At 41.9% G+C, this 23,474-nt stretch overlaps 2 protein-coding genes across 3 annotated transcripts in view; both read right to left on the bottom strand.

The window, feature by feature from the left end:
• mta2 (metastasis associated 1 family, member 2) overlaps positions 1–15,802 on the bottom strand; it is a 31,784-nt gene extending 15,982 nt beyond the window's left edge. Inside the window, exons 1-3 of the mRNA XM_070993584.1 lie at positions 15,377–15,802; positions 5,429–5,496; positions 2,616–2,709 (exon numbers count right to left, since the gene is read on the bottom strand). Of these exons, the coding sequence (XP_070849685.1) occupies positions 2,616–2,709; positions 5,429–5,496; positions 15,377–15,404 (190 nt within the window). The 5' untranslated portion in view covers positions 15,405–15,802. The remainder of the gene's footprint in view (positions 1–2,615; positions 2,710–5,428; positions 5,497–15,376) is intronic.
• Positions 15,803–18,091: 2,289 nt separating this feature from the next.
• The window catches only part of eml3 (EMAP like 3), a 56,822-nt gene continuing 51,439 nt past the window's right edge, over positions 18,092–23,474 (bottom strand). For both annotated transcript variants that reach the window (XM_070993442.1, XM_070993443.1), the window contains 6 exons: positions 23,199–23,287; positions 22,435–22,532; positions 20,403–20,490; positions 20,213–20,311; positions 19,971–20,101; positions 18,092–19,014 (listed from right to left, as the gene is read on the bottom strand). In XM_070993442.1, the coding sequence (XP_070849543.1) occupies positions 18,808–19,014; positions 19,971–20,101; positions 20,213–20,311; positions 20,403–20,490; positions 22,435–22,532; positions 23,199–23,287 (712 nt within the window). In that variant the 3' untranslated portion in view covers positions 18,092–18,807. The remainder of the gene's footprint in view (positions 19,015–19,970; positions 20,102–20,212; positions 20,312–20,402; positions 20,491–22,434; positions 22,533–23,198; positions 23,288–23,474) is intronic.

The raw sequence follows: 23,474 nt of genomic DNA, 5'->3' as shown, positions 1-23,474 counted from the left end.
GCTGGTGTTGGTGTGCGGGTAATGAGTGAATGTGATCAAGCTTCAGTCATCTGCGTGCCATTAACACTATCGCACTACCTCCACCTCCCTCCTCCTTGGCTCTCTGATCACACAGAAGACAGAGACTGGGCTCATGGGCGGAGTCAGGGTGAGGGGGGCAGAGCTAGCATTCAAATAACTATTATTATTGTTAGAATCATTCTAAGAAACAGCTCCTGCGGATGTGGAATCATTTTATCACCACATAATTTGATTCAGTGGTGTTGGGGTGAAACCTGTCTCCTCTAACAACCTTAAAGCTGCAGTATGTAACTTATAAAAGTAATTTTTTATCATATTTGCTAAAACTGTCCGTATGCCCAGACAGCAGTACATGAAACATGTAATGTGAAATAAAACAGCTCCATTGGTCCGACCTACTGCTCCTGCTGTGATTTGCAAGAATCCACCGTGCCCGACACAAAACAACCAATTGGAGCCAGAGGAGCATCTGAGGGAGTGTCTGACATCTGTCAATCACTACTCACACACGCTGCGAACCGCCTCCTCCCTCTACTCATGCTGCCAGCTGCCGCTCAGTCAAACAGCTCTGTGAGCGGCGTCAGGAGGCTAGTGAGCGCTATGGTGGAGCAACAGCCACCCGCAAAGGAGAAACTGCCCATACCGCCACTGTCAACAACAGCATATACGGCTAAGACAACAAATAACCATAAAGCTAATATGGTGATTGTTACAGTAACACTCCGCAGCATGTACGGTATGTTAGCAACTGTAATGTAGCGGCTGGGCAGAGTTAGCTTGTTTCTGATGCTAAGGCTAAGGTTACTGGTTGTCATGGCAGCCGCGCAGATGCCACAGGGAGGAGGGGCTTGGAGGCAGGCCATGAGTACAACGGAGGGGGAGTGACGTGAACTTGTGCTGGTTCAAATTTTCAGGCTAAGTCTGCTCTCTACTCCATCTTACATGCTGCAGCTTTAAAATGAGCTGAGCACAATATGACATGCTGATTAAATTTATCTAAATGTATTAAATGTATATCTACACCTGTAGACGACTGGCTTTAACACACCTTTTTTCACAAGCTTCTTAATCCAAATACTGAAGGTCCTGCTTCAAAACTATGATCAGCTTAAATTATTGATACAACATGAATGAAGGTCAAGGGGAATCTGTCATGATGTGCTCGAAAAAGGACATGTTGTATCCTGTTGGGAATACAGAAACACTCAATCCACTCGTGGTTGCACGGTGGTGTTACATGGAGGAGGGTCATCGCTCACAAATGTCTCCTGAACAAGTACAGACACCAGCGCGCAAATGAGACAACAGCCAAGATTCATTCTGTTCTTTCATCAAGTTACTCACAGAATTAATGTTAATTACTGACAGCTGATATGAGCTGCCGCTGGAGGCATTTGTCACTTTAACTGGTCGAAGTGACAGTGCTGCTGCTAGCTGAGTGTTTTATACGCTGCTCTTTGCTAATGAGGAAGAGAAGGTAGAGATAAAAGATTGTTTAGTGTTGGAGTTTGGCAAACCCATAGATCTTTGCCAACTTCTGTGTCAGAACACAGTCACCACTCTCTTAACATTCACTCTTCCTGCGCGCCCACACCGTCTTCTTGTGACTGTGCACCGACAGCGCAAGTGCAACCACTGAAGGAGTCTGGCCGATGAGAGACGGTGAAGCAACATTTCTGTCAACTAATCTTTGGATGATTAAATATGTTATTTCTTTTTGTCAACTAGATTAAAAGACAACAACTAAATCTAAATTAGAATTAAGCTAATACAACATTACACCATTAAATTGCTCAGTGTGTTCACACTGAACAAAGTTAGTCTTTTCATAACATCATTGCAGTGTGCAATAGAAAGATGTGAATAAAACTTTAAATAACATAACTTGTTTTAATAGCCAGAGTGCTATTTTACCCGACTACTGTATTAAACTAAGAAATACTGGGGGTTTTTTTCAACTGAGGAGAAAGTTTGATGACAAACCTGAGAGATGCTGAGTGACTGATTTTCACACCCTTCACACACTTTCTCACAAGACATGTTTGTTTTTGCCAGTATCATTATTGCAAGTTTGGACCTTGGTACAGTGCTGGCTGACTGTGTAGGCTGGGGCAGGGGAAGTGATGGTGGTCGGATCTAAAAGCTCTGGTCAAGCCTATTAAATAGGAAAGGCAACAAGCGCAGTGCATTCTGGTTGTTGTACCTTTTTGGGAAAAAAGGAATAACTGCAGCCCTTTTCTCTCTGGTCACATAGCACCAGCTTCAAACACATTTGCACCTTTGTACTGCATAGACAGGCCCGTTTTACGACAAGATCATCTTTCTGGCGCTGAAATATCCCTTGAACTTTTTTTTTTTCCAAACTAGCATTCAACACTGAGCCTTAGACAAAAGTGCTGGTGTTATTTTAATCCCTGCAAACAGGCCGTGGTGCAGTTTCCAACATAAATGCTGAAGAGGTGCTTTGAGGCTTTTATGTGAAACACAATGAGGAACAGGTTGATTAAAGGCAGCGAGCCATATCATACCTGCTCTCTCATGGTAGGAAACAAGAGGGGAGCTGAGATTAGGTTTGGACTCTGGTTGCTACTCACTTGCATTGCTGTCAGCCAGGGTGTTGAGGTTGCCTGAGATGTCTCGCCTCCGGAAGAGACACACCACCTTTGCCTCCACATTCCCATTGGCTGTCTGTAAGCGGAGAATCAGGTTACAAGTTAGCATCACAATAAAGCACTGGTACAATTCTCTCTGCTCTATAGCCCCTGTCAAAAGTCTGAGCGTATTCATTTCTGTCACGTTTGAATTCACTAACCATGGATTACCACTCAGAGTACACCATAATGTACATTTGATTCGTACAATTTCTGATTTCAGTTTTGCTTTTCAGCTCTGGTTTTTCATTAGTTCTGATTCATGGTGTATTATTAAATGGCAGGTAAAAAACTGTTTAATCATAAGCACATGTAAGCTGTGACAGAGTGTTTTCCCCATCATATCTATGCCAACCACACATGAGTCACAACCAAAAATACCTACACCTAGCAAAGTCTATTTTGTCATCGGTTCTGTGCAGAACTGTAATCAAGTTGTTGTCCTGACAGGATAACCCCCTGATCACATTTCTAATTTTTGTAGTTCTGGCCATAATTTCAATCATTTATGGTAAGAATGCACTCAATACCTGAGATCTGGCAACACTGCAACATCACTACCTGCACTAAGAACACAAGGTTGGAGACTCGCCAGCAGTCTATCCAGATTATGGACAAAATTTTATTTTTGGCAGTACAACCGAAAGCAAACTTCTGCTATTTTCTCTGAAGATTAGAGGACCAGTGTGTAAGATTTAGTGGGATCTACTGGCAGAATATGGCAAAAATGGAATATAATATTCATAAGTAGGTTTTCATTTAGGTAGACCTGGAAATAAGAATTGTGTTTTTGTTTCTTTAGTATGATCTAGAATCTACAGAGGGGGCAGGTCTGCTTCCACAGGGTCTGCCATGTTACAATGGTAACCCAGGATGGACAAATCCAATGTTTTGTGAGTTTCGCAGTCATGGTAGGTTCTCCTACAAGCTTACAAATGGAGGGGTACGTTTAGGGGGATTCACTAAATTCTACACACTGATGCTTCACCAAACCACTTCCAGCCAATGACTCCACCATTAACTGGGGATGGGCGTTACACCGCATCATCGGTGTCGTGTTCCGCCACAACATGGATTTGCAATATTATCATTACGGTGACAAATGTGTTCCAACAATAAAACTAACGCACTTTACTGTGGCTGTGATAGCATGCAGGTGGAGGGCTACGCACATACTCATAGTTACATGCAAGAGTTAGTTACATCCACTAATTACTATTTTCCTCACTTTAATTACGAACACCACATTTCAATTTGTTGTTGGCTTCAAGAACCAACACAAACGTCTTCATCTACTCCCACCATCCAAAGAAGTGAAGACCCTATTAATTAACTTGATGGATTAACTTGGATTAACTTGAACAACAACAGGAAAACAATTCTATGTGTGTGCAAATCATTTACTTTGGACTGCTCTGAGGACCAATAAAAAGCAGGATTCAGGATTCACTGATGCTCAAGAAAGGATCAATAATAACTTCAAACTTAGAATCTGAAAGTTTTTATGTTGCTTTACTGTGTATTTTGCTGATTAGCCTGTTGAATTTGCTGTTACCATGTTCTGCGGCTAATGTGGTTAGTAGCATCTTTTGCAGACCCACACGCTGGAGTAATGCTGGTGTATTTAATATTGAGGGACAGTCAAGAGAAACTCTGTGAACATTCAGCCTCATTTGAAGCCGACTGGGAAACTGTTTTTCACATTGCCTCTTGTGTCGTCTCATACAGACAGAGCTAACTTCATCTCCACACTTCATACTGCAACATAAACTCAGTTGGATCTGTTGTTACAGGAAAGCCTCTTCTGTGTGTGTGCGGCAGTATGTGTGTCTGTTGCTGCCATATGTAAATGTCTTGATAGACATGCTTCATGGTACACTGAATATTTCACTACTCATATAATCTACTTTGGGTTCCAAACATATCGCCAACCCCACCCCCTGTTTATTAATGCAAAACAGACATTACTCACTAAAACAATAAATCTAAGCTTTCCCTTGGCGTTAAGCTTAAAACAGCATAAACCATGTAAGTTAACATTCTGAACAAATGCAAATGGTACAAACTTCCTACCAAAATCTGCCTAGCATGGTGGCTAATTAGCTTAACCTGAGACAAGCATGCTAGTGAACATGAATTTGGTAATTAAAACGTAACCAATCCTTTACTAATAGTGGCACTTAAGGTCTGTACAATGATGAGGGGTTTCATCCTGCCTGGACTGATGGTGATCATGAGGAGAGAGAGCAGCTAGAGCAACACAGTGCTTTCCTACATTCCAGCCGGGAGCTGGAGCACTGGCCACTCTCTCACTTACTATTCATTCATTGTGCTCAGCAGCCATTAGCACTCAGGACGATGCAGTCCTCCTGGTGCTCAGCACAAGCCCTTCAATGTAAGTGTTACATAAATGAGCTTAATCCTTTGACTGGGAAACAAGCCTGTGTCATATGCTGCTGCTGCTGCTGTTATGTAAGTGGTTCCTGCACCAGTGTCCTGTCATTACAGTGGCCACGGTTTACCAACAGTGTCCAGGAAAGACAGAGGGACATGGTGAACGTGTTTGTGTGTACAGTATGTTGACTGGAACCTAATATACTCACATTGAATTTTTAAACACCAGCCAGTCGACCAGAATTTTCTGTGTCTAAGGTGTATGAGCTGAGAGGACACAGCTGATTAAGGTATACAATAGGACAATACAACAGTACCACATATTACAGGAAGAACTGAAGGAAGAAAGAGAGACAACCAACCTTGTTGAGCTCTTCTATTCTGCGGATCAGGTAAGGGTTGCTGGAAGAGTTCTCAAAGTACACATAATCTGGAAAAAATAATGGGAAAGGGGTTAGATTTATGTTTTGTGTGCAACAATGGAAAACCTTACTTCATAAAACACCTAAGAACAATAAATATTCTTCTAACAATACATTTTACAGCAGCCCCAAATACATGTCAGGATGAACCTCTGATTGCTCAGGTCTTCTCTGGACAGACACCAACACATTTCTGTTATTGCATTTCATCAGCTCTGCACATGTTCTGTAGCTGCAACAACAGAAACGATAAGATTTTGTCTAAGCTGATGGACAGGAACGCGTGCCACACCACTCTAATTGGCGGCCTGTCCATGCAACACTGAGAAGCTGTCAGGAAAGTCAGAGCCTGCCAGCTCAGTAACGGGACTGCTGTAATGTGAATGTTACCCATAGCATGTAGCAGTGGCAGTGCTCAACTTCAATTTGTCATTTGCACACCATGTGACAATTCCTTCCATCCTGGGACTGCCATGTTTTCGTTCTAATTTTCATTTCACTTTGATCCACAGTTTTCGTTGAAATAACTGCTGACAGAGATTGTAATCACGATGAATCTCAATTTTAGTGGGAATGCTAATTTTTGTATTTCATATCCACTGTAGACATGATTGTTGACATGATTTGTAGCATCTCTGCAGCATCACAATGCTCACAATGCACAATATTTTGATCAGCTGTTCGGCCCTAATTTGTGGGTAAGGCGTGTGGGGAAAAAAGATGTCAGTAATAATGTTGTGTGAATCCATCCATCCATCCATTGTCTATACCCAACTATCCCTTTTTGGGGTTGCGGGGGGACTGAAGCCTATCCCAGCTGTCAACAGGCGAGAGGCGGGGTACACCCTGAACCGGTCGCCAGCCGATCACAGGGCAACATATATGTAGACACACAACCATTCACGCTTACACTCACACCTAAGGACAATTTTTAGTCACCAATCAACCTAATAAGCATGTTTTTGGTCTGTGGGAGGAAGCCGGAGTACCTGGAAAGAACCCACGCATGCACGGGAAGAACATGCAAACTTCACACAGAAAGGCCATGCCCGACTCAGGGATCGAACCGGCGAACCCGCGGTTCGAACCTTCTTGCTGTGAGGCACGCACACTACCTGCTGCGTCACCGTGCCACCCATGCTGTGTGAATAAAAAATTTAAAATCTGATAAGAGATGGCATGAATCAAGCCCAAGTACAGTGCCCTACATAAGTATTCTCTCCTCCTTTTCCATATTTTGTGACGTTACAACCACAAATAAAAGTGCATCTTACTTGGGACATATGTAATGGACCTACACAAAATAGTCCATAATTCAGTCCACCTGTGTACAATTTGCTCTCAATATAAATAACACTTGTTCCCTGAATGCCTTGGTTTGTTAGAGAACATTACCAAGCAAACAGCATCATGAGCTCGCCTAACAGGTCAGGTATAAAGTTGTGGAGCAGTACAAAGCAGGGATAGGGTAAAAAAAAAAAAAAAAAAAAAAAAATGAAAGTATCTCATGAAGCACCTTCATATCATTAGAAAATGGAAAGAATATTGCACAACAGCAAATCTACCAAGAGGAGGCTGTCCACCTAGACTGAACAACAGGGAAAGGAGAGCATTACTCTGAGAAGCAACCAATAGGCTGATGGTGAGTCTGGAGGATCTGGAACGATTAGTCATGCACTCTAAAAATCAGGTGTAAAGAAAACCATAGCTGAAAGAAAGCCATAAGAAATCCTGTTTGGAGTTTGCCACAAGCCACATGGAGACACAGAAATTACGTGGAAGAAGGTACTGTGTAAGACGAGAGCAAAACTGAACTTTTTGGCCATGGCACAAAATGCTGTGTGTGGTGGAAAAGCAACACTGCACATCACCCAGATCTGGAAGTGCAAAGCTGGTAGAAACAAAACCCAAGACTCAAAAGACTTGCCGCTGAATTGCAGCAAAAAGTGGTTCAACCAAGTAAAGACACAGCCAGTGATAGCAGCTACAGTAACAGCATGAGAAAATGCACTGGGTTCAATTTGTCATTTAGCTAGGGGGCAGTTTCACATTTCAAATCATTCCCAGGACAACAGGACACTGTTCGTCTCAAGCCCTGAAGCTTTCACCCAGGACATGAAGAATAGTGGCTGGTGGAAACCTCAGATCTGCGTGGAGCGATGAGTAGACTAGCTTTCTTCATATTCATACTGAAATATCATATTTTCACCATGTTTTCTGCAGTTTTCTGGTGGCTTCTTCTGTCACATGACAATGCTGCATGACCAGTGTGCAATGCACTTTTGGCCCACCAATCAAGGGCAAGACACATTTGCTGCATGTGGTATGTGGTGAGCTGCCATTGGCAGGTTGCTGAAAAAGGTCTTCCACTGACCAAATTTGTTTTGCATCGACACACTGATCGCAGCATGCAATGTCTGACTGCTGATCACGGGATTGCAACTCTTTGACTGATCTACAGTATCTACCATCACTACGGTTATCTCGCTAGCTCAGTGTGTCCTCTGGTCAGATCTGTGGGAAGGAGTGTTTCACACAATTCTGTTGTGAAGAATGCAAAAGGAAGCCAGGGCACGACATCTACTTTTTGAAGAATAAGAACCTTTTACGGCACAAAAGTCACTGATGAGGTAAGCTGTAATATTGCTGCGACATATGTATATTCATGCAGGCCAAGACTTGTAAAATATGACTCCTTTAACATTAACTATTTGTTGATGTCCAAATGTTCTGCAATATTGTAATTAATTACGTTAACACTGTATCATTAACCCATCCACGCCCCAAAACCAGCCAACCAAGGGGAATCACTAGACAACCATGCCGTGACATGATTAACGATGCTCAAAGTCAGAGCCTATGGGACTTCACTCGAGACAAAGAGACGCCTTTGAAATCAGCTGCTCTTCCCTGACCTAACCATTGCACTTCAGAGTAAAACACAGCACGCATCTGTCTTTTCACTGCTCGCTGCATCAAGATTTAGGGAATTACAAGTTTAAAAGAAACAGCAGCAGTAAAACTGCATTTTCTGTGTGTGTGTGTGTGTGTGTGTGTGTGTGTGTGTGTGTGTGTGTGTGTGTGTGTGTGTGTGTGTGTGTATGTTAACCTCCAACACAGACAGCCATGGACACACGCAATGTCCCCATAAATCACACCAAAATGTGGTAGAGACTCTCAACAATGATTTTTTTTGTTACAGCCTTGATTGCAAGAGTTGGGATGCTGTGTAAAACACACACACACACACACAAACACACACACACACACACACACACACACACACCAAAAAAACAATACAAAGACAATATATTTAATGTTTTACCTCATCAACTTCATTGATTTTTGTAAATATATGCTCATTCTGAATTTGATGTCAGCAACATATTCGACACACGCTGGGCCAGGCCCAACAAAAGATTCAAAGACTGTCGTTCACAAGCAAGGATCGAGCGAGGCTCACCACTTCGTGAAACACGTGATTGTGTAAAGGACTACTTCTGCACTTTGCAAAACTGTTGTTGGTAAACACATTTCATTTGCAAATGACTGAATTCTGTTTTTATTTACATTTTACACAGCATCTCAACTTTTTTGGAATCAGAGTTGTACGTGACTATATTGATACAAACATTTACTTTCCAGTGAGGCGGATAGCCTTCAGACAGCCTTGCCCACACAGCCAAACTGCCTCCTGTGCTACCATATGATCAGCTGCTAACAAGTGATGTAGCACTTAAAGGTCCAGTGCAGTGCTCACTCCACACGAAATGCGCCGGGGCTATTTCAAGAAAACAAAGAACACTGAGGGCAGAGCAGAGTCACCGATCCATTCTAAATGAATAGTCTCTGGTTTAGCTCAGCTACAAACACAACAACACCAAAAGGGTCAGCGAGCTAATGTGTTACTCTGCTGCGCATGTGTGGAGGGGTTAGTCCCATGTGGCGCACATGCCACAGCAGGATGAATATAGGGGAGACACTGGTTGTGGCACTCACATCACATCAAGAGTTTCCCAGGCAACAGAGGTTGACTCATGTTTAGGAACAGCGCTGCGCAGAGGCCCCCACAAATGCAAATCATTGATTTCAGAATGAATGGATATTTAGGGTTATTTTTAGCATTAAAAAGATTTGTTTGGGCACTGGCAGGGAGTCCCATTGGCTCATTGGCCCACCAGGCCTGTACAACTCTATGGGGAAGACTGCATTAGCCATGTAACACTTTAATGTAACGCTGCATCGAGGCTACATTTCTAATTTTAATCTGATCTTGTACACATGATTTATGCAAAACTGCTGCCTAAATGGGCTGTTGATTCAAAAGAGGTCACTGCACTTTGTAATTGGTTTGTAATTACATGATTGTTGTTCTTTGTAAATATGTTAAGAGTTAATGACAATGAATACAGGCTCACAATGCTGTTGACAGTTTTGACAGAGATTTGAACCTTTAAACACTGTATTGACCTGCCAGTCATTTATCATTCATCACTGCCACAGACACACTGCTTCCTTGTACTGTTTGATGCAGTTCTGCACAGCAGTGCGGTTTCACGTCAAGCTCCATCTGGTCCTCCCACAAGCAGGGACAGAAAGCCTCAGGAGGATATCAGTAGGTTTCTGATGTATCACCACAAGCAGAGATGGAAAAGAAAAGATTCAGACAGGGAGAGGATTTCTTGCTCTACTTAGCACGCTGACGGGGAGTCCGACCACAGAACCATCACCTCCTTGTTCACAGTGAAGGAACATAGCAGCACCACATTACATAACACTGGCTGAAGCACCAAAAGGGGATCTGCACTCTCATGTGCCTGACATGACTAATTCTAGCTCTGAAGACAAAGTGATGGAAGGAGGGAGTTATTCTTTCATTCCAGTCCTCAATCTCTTCCTCTTGCCCAGTGGGACAAATTAAAGAATCATCCAGTTCCACCAGCACTGAGGCCAGCTCAGTGTATCGATGAAAGAGGGGCTGATGGATTAATGATTAAAAAAAAGCATGTAAGTATCAGTAGGTAGGAAAAGGGGTATAAAAAAGAAGGTGTCTGCTGAGACGCTGTTGAGGCAGCCATGAGTGTTTGTTGTGGACGTATGCGGCTGGAGTGGTGCAGTGTGCCGGGTGCTTGAGGGTGAATGAAGAGGAGGAAGCCCTTTGACTAATCTCTGGGGAAGATAATGATCTTACATGCAGGCTGAACACCGTGTGCTTATGGAGGACTGGTAATATAGGCGCTCGCTCATACAGAACTGCCTGCACCAGCCAGCCGCAACAACAGAAACTCTTATTGAAAAAATAATAATTCATGGACACTTGCTTCATAAACATGAACTCATTCTGTCAGGTTCAAGTTTAACAATGTTGCCAGTGAGGTCTTCATTAAAAAATACATTTGTTTCTTCATGGTTTCTGCATTATACAACAAAACAACTTAACCGTTTTACTACGTGTGCTACTACTCCATTTCTAGGTCATTGCATAATCATATGTTTGTTGCTAACTGCAATATTGCATAGGCTACACTTAGCGTTACACTGTTAACATTTTGTTTGGCACATCGTACTGTGGCACACTACACTGCATACACATGATCCAGCAAGGTGGCAAAAAGTCCAACTTTGCCTGAGAGGCCTATCTGAGAGCTTTATGCAGCCTTACAATAACACAATGGATCTTGCACAGAAGTCAGACACCAGAAGTCCTTCATGGTATGAGAAGCAAGCTTTTATATCTGTCATATGTATCAAATAAACTAAATAAAAAATACACCAGAAGGGAAGGTGTATTTTAAGGATGCAACTAAACTCATTTCATTTGTGATTAATCTGCCAATTACTTTCTCCATCAATCTGTCTGACCTATAAAGCATCAAAAAAACTGGAAAAATGCTCATTGTGATTTTCTGCAGCCCAACATGATGTCGTGATAAAATGTCACATTTTGTCCGACAGTACAGTTTTCCTCGTAAGACAAGAAAAGCAGCCAGTTCTCAAATTTGAGGAGCTGAAGTCAACAGATGGTAAAAAAGACTTAAACCAACAATTAAACAAACGCCCAATTGTTGCTCTAACTAACTGTAAGTACACCAACTGAATACCATTGGCACTGTGCAACAAGCTATGATACAACGATCTTCATTAGGCATTTTCTTGCCGGTGTGATTTTAGTTTCTCTTACTCATCACTCAGCACCAGTATGTATTGTACTGACTGCTCATTTGAAGTGTAACATATGGATATTATGTCCTTGCAATTAAACACTGTGGACAAATAAAGAAAATGTTTGCCTGAAAACATTTCTTGTTCAGGTTTCGACGGTGCTCTGTCTGCAATATTCACATTCACTGAAGAGATGAACTGAGTCAAACAGCTCGTCAGGTAGCTAAGCTCTCTTACTGATCAAATGATATGGGGGGGATACAGACAAAGCAAGCTTGAGTTTACTTGACAGAAATTTGGCAGAGGGTGAAGACAGAGAGGAACTGATCACGAATTAGTTTGTCCTGTAAATGGGCCCATGAGCATACCCATGCACAGGCTGCAGGAGCTAACACACACACACACACACACACACACACACACACACACACACACACACACACACACACACACACACACACACACACACACACACACACACACACACACACACACACACACACACACACACACGTTTCCATAATTTTTGGGGACATTCCAAAGACTTACCTTCATTTCCTAGAGACTTACCCTAACCATAGCCACTACTTCCCTGACCCTTACCCTAACCTAAACTTAACCTCACCCTAACCTTAACCCCAGTCTTCATCCTGAAATTTAATGATATATGTTATGGGGACTTGGCTTTTGTCCTTGTAAGGAAGGTGAGTCCCCACAATGTCACCATGTAAACGCATTTACAAACTGAGTTACGCATGGGCACATGTACAAGCGCTTCTATTTATTGTGTGTTTTTTGTTGCCATATTGGATCTGGAGCAGTGGCAGCAGAGAACACAGCTTATTGTTCAATTAGCAATTGAACTTAATATTTATGCCTGCCTATTTCTTTGACTGAGTTTTAATGATCACTGCTGGCGCTGACTTAGAATAAAGCCAAAGTAAAGCTCTGATGTAGTACATTACTTTTGCTGTAACTTAGCTTGCTACATTTCTCTGGGTGTACTTTGGAGCATTGAAGCTTCATTTAATGCAGAGTAACTGGCAGCTTAGGTCACTGCACTTTGCAGGTACCTTACCCTGGTGCCTGTTGCGGTCATATGTAAATATAGTTGACTGACATGCCCCATGATACACTGACTACTGTACTCATATTTTCTGCCAAAGTATATTGGTAGTAAAATGTCTAACATTAACTACCTACAAACTGCAGCTACCCATCTATCTAAGAGTGAGAAAATGTTAAAGGTGCAGTCACACATTCACTCTGTCTGTCTTTCGGCCCTGCGCTCACAGCCTCAGCACGATCATTTTCTTGTTTAGTTGCTAGTTGTGGCCCTCTATACAGCAGCGTTAACTGACCACGCTGAGACTTAAGTCTACCCATGTTACACTGAGTTTAATAGGTTGAGACTACCAAGCTGGATGGGGTGGTGACTGCTTACAGGTGATGTTGGTATCCCTCAAAAAAGGTATTTGAAGGCTAAAATTACAAGAGAAGTTACAGCAACAGCTTTTTTTTTTTTTTTTTAAATAATCGTCACAGGCAGCCAGATTTTACACATACATAACACTTTAAACGACGAATTGGCAAGAATACTCAGCAACTGTATTAAAAACCAATACCAGAAACTAATGTCACAATACCAGAAATTTAAACTTCAACACAATACTAGAATAAAAACTTATTATTAAGAAATGACTCTTTACCACTTTGGATACCACAATAAATAAATAAATAAATAAATAAATATTGCACACAGTGCTGATACAGAAAAAGACACTGAGCACATACCAACACGTCTGTATGTTAACCATAATGGTTGAGAAGCTGATTATATTATTTTTAGCTCAGATACTATCCAATGCATAATTAATGGAGACCATATCATTTTAACCACATGGTATTAAAATTATGAAGTATTTTTTGACAACCTTATGTGATAATTCATATGAGCCCAATCTACCACACTGCCACTGACACAGACAGGTGGTGCCTTTGCTGTCTGCTGTGGATGAGTCCCACACTCATCATACAAACCATTGCAAAAGTGCTGCACGATGGTAACAATGCTAAATTATAACACAGGATTTCATTGAGGTATACCGTTACACGATTCGACCAAAGTGTTAATGTTAAGCACAGAATTATAGAGCATATTTTGCAGAGTGGTGTTTAATCAGTATGACCTAAATAGTCTCCAGACTCTTGTATGACCTTACAGAGCGCTAAGCCTGTCACACGATCTCACTGTCAATTCAGCCATCTCTGCCGCCACAAGCCCACATTCAAAGAAGGTACACTAAGTCCTAACATCGTTATTAATGCTCGGAGACAACAAGCGTTAGCACCGAAAAGACAAGGCCACAAATCACACCCACAGTGAAATAACGCTACAGGCACACTTATCCATGTCAAAGCATCGATGGAACTGGGGATAAAACAATATACGTGCATCTTGCCGTCTCTACCGGCGTTTCGTTTCTCTGGTGACGTTTGGAAACCCGGTGTTAGCAAATGAGTGAGGTGATTTTTAAATGAGACGACCTGAAACATTTTACTGTACCATGCAAACACTCGACATGTGTGCTGTCAGGGGTCATGTTAAATACATGTCCTAATTTCATTTTGCTGATATGCTGCAGTTTCCGTCCAGCGGCAAAGTAGCGGCCATAATGAAATGAGAAGTCTCACGGACACTGAAATTGTTACACTTGTAGTAAGTTAGCATTAGCTAACGTAACTTACTTCAGGTTTTTCGGGGATTTGACTCTATGGTATGCGTTTCTCTTGCCGGTGTTTCGTAACGAATGAAAAATTGTATAAGAAAAGGTAGTTAACGTTGGTTCTAGTAAACGGACCACGTATCTGTCAATATTTCGTGAAGAAGCAATCGCATCGGATAACACATAACTTCACCACATACAATTCGTAGGCTAACAAAACTTAGCGACCAAAGTTAGCTTGCACGGCTAACGCTGCCCGCTGCATATGTTGTGATATGGCGGAGGCGATAATGAAATTAACCCACCACACCGACAAAGCTAGCCAACGAGCTTTAGCAAACTACTACGGACGTCGCTAGAATTTGTTTTACGCTGACCTCTCAACAGCTAGCAGCTCCTGCTAACTAGCATTGTGATCACTTCCAGGACGTTACCATATGTACAGACTCCACGTCAGAAAATGTAACAAATTACGGTTGCTTCGCGGACTTCCAACTACAAATACAATTACATAAACTCTGGTATCCACCAGGCTGCATTTGGTACAAATTAAAAACAGTAACTTTCAGAGACGGTCCACGCTGTTCGGCAGCCGCCTGAGGAGGGGTAACGTTAACATATTATGGGGGAAAACTACTCGGGATATCACGGCAATCTGGTTTAAAAGTTGATATTTTCTAAATATTACAACACTGCTTAGTGTACTATATCCATGTCAAATACGGGAGCGTTTCCGGCTAATTCCGTCCGAGTGGAAACTAAGTCATAATGTTGGAATTATCTCCATTTGCCCATTAGCTAAGTCACAATACATCGTTGGTTGATTTAATAGATTTGACGTTCTTCGATGCAAGACTGGACGCACGTACGGACGCTAGGAAAGAGCTAGCATTAGTTAGCGGCTAATCGAACAGACAGCTAGCGGCTAGCTAGCCACCTTGCTGTCGAAACGAACAATCACGTTGTGGGGGGTGTCTTAAAAATGTAAAACATTCCTTACCTCCCACTCGGTACATGTTGGCCGCCATTCTCTCGTAACCTTTCGCAAAATCAGTCCCAGGGTATTCCCCGCTTGGATAGAAAAGATCGATGGGAATCTATTTTATTCCTTCATTTATCGTAGACACCCCCGCCGTGAAACAAAGCCGGCTCCGGGCACTACGAGCTGAGCTGTGGCGGGTAAAAAGTTGAAAGTTTCCGTTAGTAATGTTCCAGAGGTTATCCCCCGAAAACTCAAGTCTTTGTTTTCGGCCCCTCAGACGACCTTCTTCTTCTCTTCCTCTCTCACTCACTCATTCACACACAGCTAGCCTGTCTCTTACTCCACTCTTCCTCCCATCCTCCGCTCCCAGCTTCATCCTCCTCTTCTTCACCTCCGCTCAGTTCAACACACACATACACTCGCACACAGAAACACACACTCACTGGCCCCCTTCGTTCGTGTGCAAATCGTCATCTTCGGAGATAGTCGGTATTCTCCGATATCTTACAATTAACTTTTTCACTGGCCCTGGTTTAATCAACAACTTATTTAGAATATGAAATACAGGCACGCACACGTAACTTAAAGTGTAAACCTATAACATTTTATAATGTCCCTAAAGCGATTCTCGTGAGCGTTGTGGGAACCAAAAGGTTATTTAGAAAAATGCTAGGAGAGGAAAGGAGGTTGCACAGACTAAAGATATTTAAGTTACTGACAAATCACAAAGAAGGAAACTCGGAAGGTACACACATATGCGCGCGCGCACGCACACACACACACACACACACACACACACACACACACACACACACAGCAGAGGCAAAGAACACATGCCTCCTTCAAAATAAAATCCTACAAGCTCCAAAGAGACTGTTATGTAATAAGCCCCAACTTTTAAGTAATAATGTTGTATCACCAATTTCACAGCTAGTGAGCTGCAGGAGGAGCAGGCAGATGTGATCACTGTTATCCACCGACACACATGATCGCTGAATGATTATTTCCAGCAGACCTTTCTGAAGACCATGACCTCTTAAAATGAAGCAGTGTCCACTTGTGACCTGCAGTCACAGGTCATATATGTCTGTGAGCTGTGAGGCCTCGTGTGTGGAAGCCCATCACTGACTTACCCAAGAAAGTAAGACAGTAATTTAAATTTAAAATGATGAATTACGTGATGGTAGTATTACAGTTAAGTCACTCCTAACTTTAATTTGACTGTTTCAGTATTATGCCTTCGTATCTCATAATGTTTGTTTAAAAAGCCAAGATTTTTTTTCTATAGTGAAACAAGTTTAAACACAGATGATCAGAATGCTGTGTGGATGTTAGTATGGTATAGTACTCGTATGTATTGAGGTTTTGTCTGATGCTGCTTCCTGATGTCAGAGAGGTTGTGTGTTGTAAAAGGGTTGGAGCAATAAGACCAAGCCTCACTCTACACCTTTCTGGCCTGTAAAAAATCTATGACATGTTGCAGCATCTCCTATTATTGTGTCTTCTACTGCACTGTTTGGTTGGGTGGAAATGGCTTTTTATAGTTTTTTCCATCTTTGTCTGTTTGTTTGTGTAATTACTTTGACAATGACATATTAAATTTTATGTGTAAATCTTTAGGACTTGCTGTGTCATCAGTTTGACCTCGTATCATATTATTTATAAGATTGCACAATTTGATGCAATACATATAAAAATTTGACCTACAAAATCAAAATTTGAATTTCGGTCTCAAAAGTTTGACTTTTAGTATCTCCTCATTTTGTTTTATCATGAATATTCTTATTATTCCAAAATTTTCATCCATTTATTTTTCTTCTCTTGGCAGAAATGGCTTTCATTCAGAAGAGGTAAAATTAATGTGTCACAGGATAAAAAACAAATTAAATACACACACACACACACACACACACACACACACACACACACACACACACACACACACACACACACACACACACACACACACAGCTGCTTTTGTGTTACTGTTTTCCTAACCTGTTACTCAACTCTCACTCTTCATGTTTATCTTGTGAGCCCTTGAGGCGCAGAGAAGGAAATTAACTAAGTACATTTACCCAAGTATTGCATTTACATGTATTTTTGATAGACTTTTTATTTTATGCTGCTTTAGATTTCAGCTCTACTACATTTCAGAGGGAAATATTGGACTCTTTACTACACAACACAGTATAAAACATTTGATTAGTTTATATTATACTGAGCATTTGTATACATTCAAAGGATCTATTATCTTTCTTTATTTAGTCGAATTAGTTCCACCTTAAAGTACACTGTTAAAATGATGCTGTCATGTTAATGCATTAGTAATTCAATTGTATATTATATATTAAACTGCAAAAGGTGTCACTGTGCATTCTGGGTGCTGTTACTGTTCTTCTATTTCTACTACATTTATACTATTAAGTAACATTTTCAAGTATTTTTACATTGCAGTAATGCTACTTTAGTAGAGGATCTGAGTACTTCCACCATGGTTGAGGTGTTTTAAATCCACTGTTATCTTCTATGACAAGATATTTATCAGCTGAGTTTGTACTCAAGTTTCATTAAGTTAACTAAATTGGAGGACTATGATCCTACTGGATTTATGGGGTTCAATCTTGGATATTCTGGTCTGGGACATGTAGTTTGGGAACATGCACTTCCTCAAGCACACAGCACACAATTCCTGGAGCAGCACTGCCCACTACTGACACTTCACACACAATGCACTTTCCAGTCTTGAGTTATTTATTGGGAGCTTGACAGATACAACATCACAGTATTCCCAAATGCTCTCTTAAATATGGTAAAGGGTACTAATGTAATGATTTCAAGTGTTCTGATCTACTGTTAGAGAAATTAATTAGTCAGAAATGCTGAGAGTTGATATCATTTGAACAGGTTTGTCACAGTCTGTCTAACGCAAGCATAAAAACAGCATCAATATTAGCTGAGATGTCCAAACACTGCTTAAAATATTAAAAACATGTAAAACATGATGAAAACAGCTTCAGAAGCCAATGGCATATGGCGCAATGCAGCACTTTGCTAAATTAGAGAAACAAGATGAAGTAAAACAAAGGAATGTTCACTGACACCAATGTCTGTGTCGCCAGAGGAGTCGAGTCATGTTCTGTACACGACCACTTCTAATGATCCTCTCCACATATCCGACAGAATAACTAAGATTCTGTGCTAAGGGAAGAATCGCACTGTCCAGTTTCACAAGGATTTAAATTATTATGGAGGTGTGGAAGTGAAATGTATATGCACATTCCTCCTGGAGAGGATTCCTCTACATGTTCTGTATGAAACTGAGGCAGCAGTGGCACCGCAGAGGCCCTGCTGAGCCAATACCTGTGGCTTCTGTCCACTGACTAACATGCCTCTCTGGCTGTGTGTAAACACTTCCCCCTCTGTCTCTGTTCATAACTGTGTCCTTCCTAGCTGGTGGCAGGTTCTGGGGAGCTGGTGGAGGTGGACGAGGCAGAGGCCAGTCTCTCCCTGTTGTCGCTCGCCCCGCCTCCCATCACACTCCACTGAAGGATGCAAGTGTCCTTCCCACCCATGGAGAGGAGGTGGGAGTCACTGTGGGTGAAGCAGACGTTGGTGACATGGCTGCCGTGGCCGTCGTACTTGTGGCTCGGTGCCTGAAGAGGAAAGAAAGATTTTACAGTGGGAGGAGGTCCAGGAGTAATGTCTGGTTTGAAGACAGGTTTGAAGTCATCTTAAAAGCCGTCTCAGCGATTTTTCTTGCACGGTTAAGACAGTCCCTGACTTCAGGTCATCCTTTTACCTCAACTGCTAATTGCACAAGATTTCCAAAACATCAATAAAACTTGATGCAAATGACCACAGTGCCGTTAAATTCATTACTCTGGAGAGCTGTTACACTCGCCACAGAGTGAGTGATCATAACTGATACCACAGGTGTCTGCATGCATTACTTGTGACTGTTTCTGTGAGTGTGTGGGTGTGTATAATGACAGCTTTGTGTGACTGAATTGTCTGTCTGTGATGTTGTGCTGTATATAAAGACATATAAAGATCTTGATCTCAGTGAGACATCCTGAATAAAACAGCTTAATGAACTGAAATCACTCTTTAAACTAAATCTACTTCAGTGTTTTGATGATATTTCTTGACATTATGTCAAATCTGCCCCATGGAAAAGATGATTGAACTATTAGCACTATTGTACAGAGAACTGTCACCAGTTGTGGCATTGAGCAAAGTTTACTGACTCAATTAAATTGCTTAAATACAATTTTTAGGCCCTTTTACTTCATGTGTATATTTCCATTGTATTACATTTTGTTACTTTATACTTCAACCCCATTACATCTCAGAGGGAATCATTGTACTTTTTACTTCAACACTTACTTTACAGATTTGACATAAATTGCACTACCACTCCAGAGTCTGCTAAATGTAGAAGCTGTCCCTCCTCCCAGTTTGCTGATATTACACAGTTAGCTCTCAAGATATGGTGATTAAAATGACTGGATGACTGAAATTAAACTGCAAGTTACATTACACACAGTACCTTTAAAGTACTACAATATTCTCCTACTTTTCCTCTTTGTGTTAAGGAAACACTTCCTACCTTAGGTTTAGGACAGGGGTACTGGAAGAGGTGGACTTTACAGAAGTCATCAGCCACAGCCACCATCCTCTCACTGTGAGAGCGACACAGGGCATTGATGTCAGTGCCGTCAGAGCCCTCCAACCACACACCTGGAACAGCAGAGCAGCAGTCATCAGCCTGACTTCATACAATAACACTGCCTTGTTTAGGGGCTACAACAGTCCCGACACATGAAAGGAGAAAAATGTTCTCTTCCTCACCCATGACATGGAAGCCCAGCACACAGGTATAGGAGGCCCATTCTCTGTCTTTGCTCTCGAAGCGATTCCTTAACAGTTTACACCCTGCTGCTATGTCCCCTGTCAAAATGCATTCATCATCACAGTCACATCAGTAGATTGTTTTGCTGTCTGAGGATTTAAGTACAAAAAAGATACATTTATCACTTACAGTAAAGGATCTCATAGTCGCCTGAATTAGACATAATGTATTTTCCATCTTTGGACCAATCCAGGTGAGTTATGAAGCTGGAGTGACCCTGATTGGGCAGAAAAGCAGATGCAGTATCAGATAATGTGAAATCAATGTTAGAGGATAAGGCTGGTGTTACTCCATGTTTTTGCAGATGCAAACCAACAGTGTGTTCGTGTGTTCTGTCAGCACTGAGCCCAGGCACCTGCTGGAGCTCCGATTTGGTCTGTTCTGTTGTGTGACCCTGCTAGAAAAACCAGCATAGACCAGCAAAGCTAGCCACCAGCAAAACCAGCATATCGTTAGCCTCATAGCATAATTGCCTAAGTCATTTTTTGGCCAAATTGAGATATCTGCCTAACTATACTCCCTGACACTGCTGCTTCATCTTGCCTTATCGCCCGAAAAACCTTAAAATATGACTTAGGCAATTATGCTATGAGGCTAATGATATGTTGTGTTTCGATGCTGTTGACCAGCATTCCATGCTGGTTATGCTGGTCCAGCATCCCGTGCTGGTTATGCTGGTTCACCAGCATCACTAGCAACAACATGCTGGTCCACCAGCGTTATCAGCAACACCATGCTGGTGTACCAACATAGCTATGTTGACTCACCAGCTAAACCAGCATCAATCCAGCATAAACCAGCATAGACCAGCATGGAAACCATCAGGGTCAGGCTTTAGCTTTCAAATATCATTTATCCACAGTATAAATTATATGATGATGATAGATGATGGGCAGGTAGGAGGGTGAGGGGTTCTGATTCTACTGGTTTCAGTAAAGTTGGATAATATTTTATGGAGAAAATAACTTATGGTGATTTACAGAGTTTCCTGACAGACAGGTAGCTTTACTTGTTGCTAAAGTAACCACAAACTGCTGCAAACTGACTGGCTGAACTGGGAGCTTGAGTGCTGGGTGTTTACACTGCTCGCACAAGAGCTTTGGACTGTGAGGATGAGGAGGTTTTCAGGCCCAAAGTGCAAAGGCGGGGGGCAATAGTGAGGAATACTGGTGGGGAGCGGGGCAGCAGGGAGTCAGCTAATAGGACCCCAAGCTGCACGGCTAATTGAGCTAACTAGCTAATGGCAGTTCCAAACAGCAGCAGTTAGTGGTTATTTTAGCAACAAGTAACGCTGTCTGTCCATTACTAAACTCTACTAAATGACATCAGAGAGAAAACCAGAGAATATTTTCTCCATAAATACGATCCAGATCAGAGACCTGGTCGTAGCTGCTGTAAGTCACCTCAGTTCACTGGTGTAACAAGGAGTTGCACTCAGAAACTGTAAGGGCGCGAAAAAAAAAATCCTGCATAATGTTGCTGTTAATCTGGTGATATTTTTTACTTTGTTCAAGAAGAACTGAGCAGTCACAGCAACTAGGGGTGGACACACAAAGAACAAAACCTATGGTGTAAGATCGCTGTCAAAAAGACGTGTCCATAATTAAAGTTTCGTATTTGTAAAGTTAACAATTAACAATTTATTAACGATTTGACATTGCCTGTGAAGTCTCTCCTGGGATGGCGGCGTTGCCCTGCATGTTTGCGTCTGGGGCATGCGCATGCGCAGTTAGAGGAATTGCCGATCGATTACTTTCCCCTGCGACTTGACTGTAACCTCAGTGACGTCATTTCAGCACTTTTCGAGTCGTACCCATAAACTTGAATTCATATCCACAGTGAAGACTTCGTAGTCGTAGAAAAATGAGTTGTATTCTCAAGACTTTGCACTCACAGCTCTTAGACTCATACTCATATAAAAACACTCGTAACCCGAACCCAATTTCACAGACTCACGTATATGACAGCAGAATTTTGTGTAAAACAACTTTTATGACACACAAATTGTTAACTTAACAAATACGAAACTTTAATTATGGACACGTCTTTTTGACAGCGATCTTACACCATAAAAACGCACTTCCAGAATGTCAGACTGGAACAAGAGGAAATCCAAGGAACCAATGGGGACATCTAGACATGGATTTGACATTTAACTCACATTACATTTCCCGAAGCGGGTGTAACGCCGGCCACTCTCTGTCACATTGTAGATGTAGATAAAGTTGTCATGAGATCCAACAGCTAAAAAGCTGCCATCTGAAAACACAAGAGCGCATTCACACAGCTAAAGGGGATTTCCACATCTGCTACTATGGAAATAACCCCGCGGCTACAACCACTCATATGTTTTTAATTGTTACTTTAATCTTTCATTAGATCAAGTTAATCCTCTGTGTGGGGTGTCCAGGTAGCTAATGACTGGAGACGCCACCATGTAATTGTGATGTAATTAGAAATTTTAATGCATGTCATCCCCCCTCTTTCTCCTCATTTCTTATCACATCTCTGTCGTCAACCACTAAAAATAAAGATAATCATCCTCTGTTTTCTGTGGTTTAGGTTTTAAGGCACCAACCACGAACAGCAATGTCCCCAGTTTGAATCCAACCAGGGACCTTTGTTCCATACCTCTCTCCCTCATTTCCTGTCATCTGTCTGTCGTTGCTATCTAATAAAGGCATGCAATTCCAGATTCATGATACACAGTATATGCAGGAGAGTAATTATCTCAAGGTCCACTTATTAGCTGTTTCCAGAGTTGCATGTGCATGTGTTTTAAGTGAAGATGCTCATCAAAGTCACACACTGACGTCCTCTTTTCCTGCAGACTTCCCACAGTTGATGTTAAACCCAGCTGTGATGTCTGCAGACAGAACTCTGAGAGCAGTTTGAGACGACAGAGAGCCGACAACGAAGTCTGACCTGGTGAATATCTCATGACAGACAGCTGCTCGTTCCCATCAGTGGACTCAGAGACCACCTCTCTGGTCAGCAGGTCAAGGACCATCCACCTGTGAGGGTTAGAGGGGGACAAGAAAGGTTCATCAGGACTGAGGCAGACAGGTAGAGATTCATCACAGCACGGTGCAGATTTGTTATGATTTACTTTATTAAAGGTAGAAATGCGTCTTGCTTTGTCTTTTCAGTCACAAATATGGAACGGCAGCATGTGGGGCAGTCTGGTGTGTCATGAGCAAA

Source organism: Chaetodon trifascialis, chromosome 23, assembly GCF_039877785.1.
Source record: "Chaetodon trifascialis isolate fChaTrf1 chromosome 23, fChaTrf1.hap1, whole genome shotgun sequence".
NCBI classification, from domain to species: domain Eukaryota; kingdom Metazoa; phylum Chordata; class Actinopteri; order Chaetodontiformes; family Chaetodontidae; genus Chaetodon; species Chaetodon trifascialis.
The sequence above is the reverse complement of the archived record's forward strand: the minus strand, read 5'-3'. Positions and strand labels throughout refer to the sequence as shown.